At 42.8% G+C, this 10,312-nt stretch overlaps 1 protein-coding gene across 1 annotated transcript; it reads left to right on the top strand.

The window, feature by feature from the left end:
* The first annotated feature begins 5 nt into the window (after nt 1-5).
* LOC129867274 (serine/threonine-protein kinase NIM1) lies at nt 6-9,328 on the top strand. Its single transcript, XM_055940563.1, has 4 exons — nt 6-556; nt 3,857-4,171; nt 4,920-5,188; nt 5,449-9,328. The coding sequence occupies exons 1-4, from the start codon at nt 535-537 to the stop codon at nt 6,202-6,204; spliced, it is 1,362 nt and encodes a 453-aa protein (XP_055796538.1). The 5' UTR covers nt 6-534; the 3' UTR covers nt 6,205-9,328.
* The last annotated feature ends 984 nt before the right edge of the window (nt 9,329-10,312 follow it).

Raw genomic sequence — 10,312 nt, 5'->3', positions numbered from 1 at the left:
ATTTCTCTATTGCTGTAGAAATGTGAGCAATTATTAATTGTTTGTTGCTAGACATGTCATAAATATTGAATTTGATTGGCCTACCCTTCAATAAAATGTTCAATGTTTATCATTACATTAGAACATTGACTACAGAACGCCCACGATGCTGAATAGGAAACATGACAGATCATGACACTAATTAAGAACTCTATCATATATCTGTTGCATTCAATTGCCATCTCCATTTCTCTATTGCTGTAGAAATGTGAGCAATTATTAATTGTTTGTAGCTAGACCTGTCATAAATATTGAATTTGATTGGCCTACCTTTCAATAAAATGTTTAATGTTTATCATTACATTAGATTCACATGATATAGAAAAGTGCTCTAGCTGCGTGTCCAGAGATTTAGTGCTGCCTTGTCTATATCAGTCTCTAATGGATATTAATACACGGTGATAATAGGATTGGCAGGGTGATGCCCTGAGGTTTAGTGATGGTGAGCCACTCCATTCACACACACTGTATCTTCTCTACTGCTGGACTTAAAGGATGAGGGATCCGCAACTACCAGGTAACACTTAAAACTATTATTTTGTGAGTAGTTAGTTATATGCGAAAGAGCATATAAAGTGCATATAAATAACTTTTTTGATATTTTGTTTATTTTAGATGCAGATGTGTTCATTACGCCAATATGGGTTGACATATAGTCTAATTGCATGTAGTCTACTTATTTAGGCCTTTAATTTGGTCCCAACAAATTTAGATAAAATACATAACATTTTCTATCAGATCAATAAGACAAAAGCAGTTATTTATTGTGCCCCATAACAATGTGTTGCCATTTCTATAGGGCATTATGAAATGGTGTATGTTACTGCAATAGTAGAATAGAATCAAACAAATTAATCAAAATTGTGGTTTTAAATTGGAATTCTGTGCAAACCTCATTGCTTTTTACCTGGGAACTCCTGTTATTACATTCATTTCTGAATCAATGTACCGTATAAGGCAATTGCAAGCACAAAACAGACACCTAGGCAAAAATAATGGCATGAATTTGATATTAGTGTATGTTGAAAAACATTACAGGTTACAGAGAAACTATAAGGAATTGCATTGCATCAGAATATATTATCACATAAAGTTCAGGGGCACCGATCCAGTTGTAACTGATCATTGTGTTGTGTAACAGTTCAACCAGATAGCTTCTTGTAGCACAGCGAGAGAGTACAGTACTGTACCAGTGAGCAAAATTGGTTGAAAGACGTCTTTTCAACGTCTTTTAAACCAAAAATAAGTAATTTCAACGTCTTGTGCTCTCCCTATACTGAGTGTTATCTATTGCATTTTCAGTTGTATTTTCAGAACAGAACTAACCTCCTAAACTGAGCTCTGTCTAATCCTGACCTGCATTGAGAGTGTTTCCAAAGGGGAGAGCAACATCTTTGATGTGTCAGCATCCATTAAATATAAACCAGATTGAGATGACAAATATATAGGGATGAGCTAAACCTAAATGTATAAGTATAGATACCCTTATCACTTTTAAAATGGTTCTGTGCTCATAAAGGGATAGTTCACCCAAATTACAAAATGTCACATTGGTTTCCTTACCCTGTAAGCAGTCTATAGACAAGGTATGACAGCAATCCATGTTTTGGTTTTGTTTCCTTTTCACGGTGGCCTACCAATATCAGCATTTTTCGCGCATCATGTCCAAATAATCCGAAAGTATATGACATTGATTGTGAATGGGATTTGTGACAGGGAAATTAAACCAAAGCATGGATTGGTGTCATACCTTGTCCATAGACTGATTACAGGGTAAGGAAATCAATATGTAATTCAGTAATTTGGGTGAACATTTCCTTTAAGCCTGACTTGCCTAGTTAAATAAAGGTTAAATAAAATAAAAAAAGCCTGATGCACCTGTTGTCTTGGGCCGTCATGACTTTAATAGTCTTTTCCAGTCTATTGTTTGAAGGCTACATTGGTTCATACTGTAGGCTACATTACAGAACCATGGGATTCAGTCCCATCCTATTTTTACATGTAATTCACGTATTCATACTCTTTACAAGAGCAATGTCTAGGGATATCATGGATTTAACATTGTTAAGTGCTTCAGTGCCCAATTATTACTTTTGATTCAGTTTATTTCTCAAAGCAGTGTAGGAATGCACAATACAGTTATACTGTACATAAGATTTTGTATAACGGTATAATGGCCTGCCCAGGCCCAAAATGAGATTCTCTGCTCTGACCTCATTAGACGAAGGCCTCATTGGCTTATCCTACCAACTATTATAGATGTTGGTTCTGACCTCACAGTCATATATCTCCATGACCCAACCTGACCTTATGTAACGGGTGTCGTCGTCGGATGAGGAATAATCGGACCAAAGCGCAGCGTGGTAAGTGTTCATGCTTTTTATTTAAACTGAACACTATAACAAAATAACAAAGAGAATGAACGAAACGGAAATAGTCCTGTCAGGTGCAGAAACACAAAACAGAAAATAACTACCCACAAAGCATCGGTGGGGAAAAGCTACCTAAGTATAGTTCACAATCAGAGACAACGATAGTCAGCTGTCCCTGATTGAGAACCATACCCGGCCAAAACAAAGAAATAGAAAGCATAGAAAAAAGAACAGAATGCCCACCCAAATCACACCCTGACCAAACCAAAATAGAGACATAAAAAGCTCTCTACGGTCAGGGCGTAACACCTTATCTGTGCCCACAAAATAAATAATGTAGTGATGCTGTGTGTAAGGTCAATCCCCACCTCTTTTTATGCTTCGAGTTGATGATCTTCAGTTCAAGTACAAGGCCACATATAATTTAGGGGATAGTGCTTGATGTGCCATATATTGTAATCAGCAGTGTGCACACATGCCAATCACTGCCTTTTCTCCTCTTACTAGACAGTTTAGTTTAGTTTATTAATACAACCATTTTAAAAAATAAGCACACATAAAACTTGAAAAGCAATACATGCACATGAGTAAAATCCTTGAGGATAACACAATAAAGTCTAGCACTTATTTCCATTGTTAAATGCATTGCTCTTTATGTAGTTTTCCTTTCGATTTGTAAATTGTTCATTATTGATTGATTTACTGTATCTGAGGGACTGAATGATTTGTTTCGCTGGGATAAAAAAAAACTAAACAGATCCATGTATTTGACCATAGGGAGTTCTTAGAGTCAATACTGCTGTGCTATTTCCAAGTGTCGCTGTCTCCAATATGCACTAGTAAGAATAGTCAATGTCACTTAAAGCTGTTAAGGTGATTATTTAGCTGGCCGGACATTCCGTTCAAGTCAACAGGAGTCTCCTGCATGGAGATTAGTGTGAGCCAATCTCATTATGACAGTCCTGCATACTGCACATTTACCCAGAGGTAATGGTGGAGCTCCACGTCTGCAATTAAATCACCTTTTGTAACGATGACCTAAAAGACATTTTGACTGCTATTATGAATCCTTAAGGCCAGCCAGACCATCAGCAGAGCTGTGCCCCAAGCCTCTAACAAAGAATGTCAGATAGAGAGAGTTATAATATGTGACAGTTTGAATCAATGATCCTTTGTATCAATGCTCAATGATCCATTTGATCCAATAGGAGCTAACAGGAATAAGAAAGACAGGTAAGTCATTTGTATCAATGCATGATAGAAGGGAGCGGTAGGATATTTAAGAAGTTGTGTGATGTTATTTTATGTGAATAGAGCTAACTGGAGAGGCCAGAGAACATCTACCCCCAATAGTCCCAAATCGTAATCCCTGACATTGAACACAGGGAACCTCACCCAAATTAAAATCTCACCTGTAATTCATTTTTTTTCTTTGTGCCTTTTAGGACTCAAATCCAGACTAGCGTGGCCGAAACGCAAGGACAAGGAGGATAAGAAAGCCAAGCCAAGTGAGACGAGTGTAACGCCATTGGATAAAACACCCAAAGTCCTTTCAACCTGTCCTATTATACCAGAACTGACCCCAGAACAGAGGATGAGGCAGACACCGTTTGAGAGGGTGCTTTATGACATGAACCATGACCAGAGGGTAGTCAACGACCTCATACTGGGCCGGAGGATCTCCTTCTACGAGCTCAGGGGGGAAATAGGGTGTGGGAACTTCTCCCACGTTAGATTGGGTATCCATGCCCTGACTAAAGGTAAGGAGAGATTTATTTGTTTGTCATCTTTTCAGTAGTTAGTTAAATTATTAATTGGTCAATTCATTAATCTAGTCAAGCCTGACTGGTACAGTAAACAGAGTGAGAGTTGAGCAATACACTGTACCTCGTCTCCAATGATATAATCATATGTTCCATTCAGTACACCAACTGATGCCACTTTGGAAAATGTAACAAAATGGACATTACAGTTCCTACTCAATGGTTGGGACCTGGCAGTATGAAGATATAGCTCTCTAACACATTCTTACTGACTGGTTCCCTCTGAGCTGACCCTGTCTCTAGCCTCCCATGCCTGCCACACAGACTCTGTCTCCAGGGGGGTATTATAACAGGGTGAATACTGATGCCAGAGGACAAGGGGTGGTCACCTGAACTAAGCACCTCCTGATCGCCTCAGATCCCCCCCTCACCCCCTGTGGTGAATTCATGTTTTATACAGCTCTGTTTAATTTCTGTAGCAGGCAGTTAGAGATCCCTGCAGGGAAATAACACAGGAGAGATGGCGAGATGGGGGGTGGGGAAAAGGAGAGTTCTTCATTTACCCTCACATTCTCCTCTCAGGCACATGTTTCACTGGACGTTATATAATTTGGTGAAGCTTCAAATTAAATTACACCATTTGCCATGTCTCATCACCCTTCCTGCTCTCCTATCATTTCTGTATTGGTTTCTCCCTCTCCCCCCCTTCTCTCTGTGTCTTTCTCTCTCTCACTCCCTCCCTCAGAGAGGGTCGCAATCAAGATTTTGGATAAGCTTCGGCTGGACAAGAAGTCTCAGTCTCTGTTTGCCACAGAGATCAGCTGTATGGAGAAACTGTCCCACCCTAACATTGTTCGTCTCTATGAGGTGATTGAGACCACCAAGCGCCTGTACCTGGTGATGGAGTACGGTAGTGGAGGAGATCTCTACTCACGTATCACCAACCGGGGGCGTCTGTCTGACCTGGAGACCAAGCTCATCTTTGCCCAGATCATCTCTGCCATCAAACACATGGTGAGCTATAGCCAGTCAAAGCATTGAACAGTAGACGGGCACAGATGTCAATTCCACTCTGTGATTAAGGCAGCTTCCTAACTTGAGGATTGGATGCATAACTTTTGCATAAATCATGCATTGTCTATGGCCAGGATTTTCCAGAATGTATCCAATTATTGTAGGCTATTCTTGCTTGATTGATTCAGAGAGCACATCGTAATTTTGTAGCACATCCAACTAACGTACCCACACCTTACCCCTTTTTGTTATAATTTCAGCATGACAACAACATCGTCCACCGAGACCTGAAAGCAGAGAACATCTTTTACACCACCAGCTACTGCATCAAGGTGGGAGACCTTGGCTTCAGTATCGTGAGTGCTCCATCTGAAGTCCTCACCACGTTCTGTGGCTCCCCACCCTACGCCGCTCCAGAGCTCTTCAAAGACAAAGGCTACGTGGGTCGTTACGTGGACATCTGGGCCTTGGGAATCCTGCTCTACTTCATGGTCACCGCCACCATGCCTTTCCACGCCGACAACCTTGGTCGTTTGAAGCGCTGTATCATGCAGGGAGCCTACGCCTTCCCTGACTATGTACCCAACCCCTGCCAACTGGCCATAAAGGGCATGCTGAGGTCCGTGCCCGCCGACCGTGACTCCATCTCCCTGATAATGACCAGCACGTGGCTGAAGAGCATTGAGTACCCTCGGGCGTACGCCCCCCTGCCCCAGACACCCTTTCACATGGCTGAGACCTCCCAGGTCCTGTGTGTGGAGGAGCAGGAGGTGAAGTCGGCCCTGTCTGATCTGGGCATCAAGGGAGTCCACCTGCAGAACAACACCTATACAGACAATCGCAGCCCCCTGACGGGGACGTACCGTATCCTCCTCCACCTCGTCCAGAAGAGGAGGTCTGTGGAGGCGGTGGGATACGCAGCCCTTTACCCTGAGGACTTTGGCAGTAAGAACGGCAGGACGACCACTGCTGTTATGGACAAGCACAACCCTACCAGTGTCTGTGTTATCCTATAGACCAGGGATTTTGCAACAGATTTTGAACTAGGGACTGGAAAATTATGGATCTTCTCTTTGGATTTAAACAAACAATTTTGGTGGGCCACTTATATTGAAATTGAACACTTGAGAAGTGAAGTTCTCCCATAACTATGAACTATCTGAGGGACCTGTCAGCAACATCTCAGGAACCAGTGCTGCTCCATGGACCTCCATGGAGGTTAAGAAATAATGCTACAGAGTCTGGCCTCCTGTTTAGCCAGGCTCCACCAGAAGAGAATGTAACCGATGTGAAATGGCTAGCTAGGTAGCGGTGGTGCGCGCTAGCAGCCTTTCAGTCGGTGACGTCACTTGCTTTGAACCAGCCGCGGCTTTTGTGGAGCGATGGGTAACGATGCTTCGTGGGTGACTGTTGTTGATGTGTGCAGAGGGTCCCTGGTTCGCGCCCGGGTCGGGGCAAGGGGACGGACTAGAGCTATACTGTTACACACGCACGGACACACACACACCACAAATGCACACACACATACACAGACACACACGCACAGACACACACGCACACACCACAAACACACACCACAAACACACATACACACATTACACTCACGGATTTGTTGTCACTTATTCGTAGCAGTACAGATGATAGATAGATAAATAGCACCATCTTGTGCTCACATTAATCATTACATTTCAGTACTTCTAAAAAATCCGTGAGAAAGATACAATGGTGAAAAGGTTAAGATTTCAGGGTTGTACTGTAAAGTACATTAATTATATTGCAGCTTTATGTACTAACAAGGCTACAGTAATTGACTTCAGCTTGTTGTGACGTTACATCACTCAATAGGCCTATGTTTTGTACAATTGGCTTACAGCGAGAGACAAAGGATTAATAATACTATCAGCATCAGCATCTTCCAAGCCTACATAGTACTGTGCTTCGTCAAAATACACTGCTCAAAAAAATAAAGGGAACACTAAAATAACACATCCTAGATCTGAATGAATGAAATATTCTTATTAAATACTTTTTTCTTTACATAGTTGAATGTGCTGACAACAAAATCACACAAAAATGATCAATGGAAATCAAATTTATCAACCCATGGAGGTCTGGATTTGAAATCACACTCAAAATTAAAGTGGAAAACCACACTACAGGCTGATCCAACTTTGATGTAATGTCCTTAAAACAAGTCAAAATGAGGCTCAGTAGTGTGTGTGGCCTCCACGTGCCTGTATGACCTCCCGACAACGCCTGGGCATGCTCCTGATGAGGTGGCGGATGGTCTCCTGAGGGATCTCCTCCCAGGCCTGGACTAAAGCATCCGCCAACTCCTGGACAGTCTGTGGTGCAACGTGGCGTTGGTGGATGGAGCGAGACATGATGTCCCAGATGTGCTCAATTGGATTCAGGTCTGGGGAACGGGTGGGCCTGTCCATAGCATCAATGCCTTCCTCTTGCAGGAACTGCTGACACACTCCAGCCACATGAGGTCTAGCATTGTCTTGCATTAGGAGGAACCCAGGGCCAACCGCCCCAGCATATGGTCTCACAAGGGATCTGAGGATCTCATCTCGGTACCTAATGGCAGTCAGGCTACCTCTGGCGAGCACATGGAGGGCTGTGCGCCCCCCCAAAGAAATGCCACCCCATACCATGACTGACCCACCGCCAAACCGGTCATGCTGGAGTATGTTGCAGGCAGCAGAACGTTCTCCACGGCGTCTCCAGACTCTGTCACGTCTGTCACATGTGCTCAGTGTGAACCTGCTTTCATCTGTGAAGAGCACAGGGCGCCAGTGGCGAATTTGCCAATCTTGGCGTTCTCTGGCAAATGCCAAACGTCCTGCACGGTGTTGGGCTGTAAGCACAACCCCCCCCTGTGGACGTCGGGCCCTCATACCACCCTCTCATGGAGTCTGTTTCTGACCGTTTGAGTAGACACATGCACATTTGTGGCCTGCTGGAGGTAATTTTGCAGGGCTCTGGCAGTGCTCCACCTGCTCCTCCTTGCACAAAGGCGGAGGTAGCGGTCCTGCGTCTGGGTTGTTGCCCTCCTACGGCCTCCTCCACGTCTCCTGATGTACTGGCCTGTCTCCTGGTAGCGCCTCCATGCTCTGGACACTACGCTGACAGACACAGCAAACCTTCTTGCCACAGCTCGCATTGATGTGCCATCCTGGATGAGCTGCACTACCTGAGCCACTTGTGTGGGTTGTAGACTCCGTCTCATGCTTCCACTAGAGTGAAAGCACCGCCAGCATTCAAAAGTGACCAAAACATCAGCCAGGAAGCATAGGAACTGAGAAGTGGTCTGTGGTCACCACCTGCAAAACCACTCCTTTATTGGGGGTGTCTTGCTAATTGCCTATAATTTCCACCTGTTGTCTATTCCATTTGCACAACAGCATGTGAAATTTATTGTCAATCAGTGTTGCTTCCTAAGTGGACAGTTTGAATTCACAGAAGTGTGATTGACTTGGAGTTACATTGTGTTGTTTAAGTGTTCCCTTTATTTTTTTGAGCAGTGTATAACTGGGGTCGTGGAAGGACATGGCTAATGTGTCTTAGCTGTGATACAGGAAAAGTGCTTCGTTCAGATATTAATTGTAAGGGAGTCAGGCATGAAGCACTGGCCAATGCCCTGATATTTGAATTACAATACTTAGGTTTATCCTCAAACACTTGTATGCCTTCAACATTAATGTAAGTATAACAAGCATATTCTTGAGGTAAATTCACAAGCTCTATTCACAGGTACATTGTACAATTTGTAAAACATAAATGTTTTGTGCACAGATCTTTATTTTGGCTATTCAGCGGCTTGGAAGTGAAATGTTTTGTCTGAAGATGAATATCTTTATTATGATATAATGTAATTAAACTGCAGTAAAACATTGCTTATGTAGATATTTTTGTACAGTCATTTTATAAATGCTTTACTGATATACTTTATGTGGATTAAGTATATCAGTAAAGTATTTATAAAATGTTAATAAATATTATTTGCTTTTGTATGTGCCCATTAATGCTCAAGAGAAATGTCATTTGAATATTAGCCTGACATGAGTAAAAAAAAATATTGTATTGTGTATTGCTATACCATTTAAATAATAAAAAAAACAACAACATACAAATCAAGAAAAATTCATTAAAAAACTTATAATAATCGATCACCTCTTGTGAGTTCAGGGGGCATCCCTGCTGCTAGTAACAGTTGAAAGGCCTTTAGGGAAGACTGACACTTTTATATTGTGAGTATCCCCTGAGTGGAAGTCTAATGAGTAGCATTTGAATATCATCTGTGTACTTGAAGCACATATTTGTTAATTTTTTACCTCATGGTGTAACGGCGGTCCTCCTCCTCTTCAACCGAAAAGGAGGAGTAGTGAGGGAACCAAAATGCAGCGGAGTTTGAAGACATAATTTATTAAAGAATAACACGAAAACACGAACTTGACTAATAAACTAACAAAACAACAAACGGTGTAGACAGACCTGGACAACGGACTCACATAACACGAATAACGCACGAACAGGGAAAATAGCCTACACATAAATTAACGATGAACAAACAAACCGAAACAGTCCCGTATGGTGCGACAAACACTGACACAGGAGACAACCACCCACAATGAACACTGTGAAACAACCTACCTAAATATGACTCTTAATTAGAGGAACGCCAAACACTTGCCTCTAATTAAGAGCCATACCAGGCAACCCATAAACCAACATAGAAACAGAAAACATAGAATGCCCACCCAAACTCACGTCCTGACCAACTAACACATACAACAAACTAACAGAAATAGGTCAGGAACGTGACATAACCACCCCCATAAGGTGCGAACTCCGGGCGCACCAGCACAAAGTCTAGGGGAGGGTCTGGGTGGGCATCTGACCACGGTGGTGGCTCAGGCTCCGGGCGAGGTCCCCACCCCACCATAGTCAATCCCAGCTTCCATTTCCCCCTATGAATGACCACCCTCATCTTACCCCCACTAAATCCTTTTGGTAACATCGACACCAGGGGCAGCACCGGGACAGAGGGATAGCTCAGGACAGAGGGATAGCTCAGGACAGAGGGATAGATCAGGATAGTAAGGTAACTCAGGATAG

The sequence above is a fragment of the Salvelinus fontinalis genome, chromosome 12 (genome assembly GCF_029448725.1).
Source record: "Salvelinus fontinalis isolate EN_2023a chromosome 12, ASM2944872v1, whole genome shotgun sequence".
NCBI classification, from domain to species: Eukaryota; Metazoa; Chordata; class Actinopteri; order Salmoniformes; family Salmonidae; genus Salvelinus; species Salvelinus fontinalis.
The sequence above is the reverse complement of the archived record's forward strand: the minus strand, read 5'-3'. Positions and strand labels throughout refer to the sequence as shown.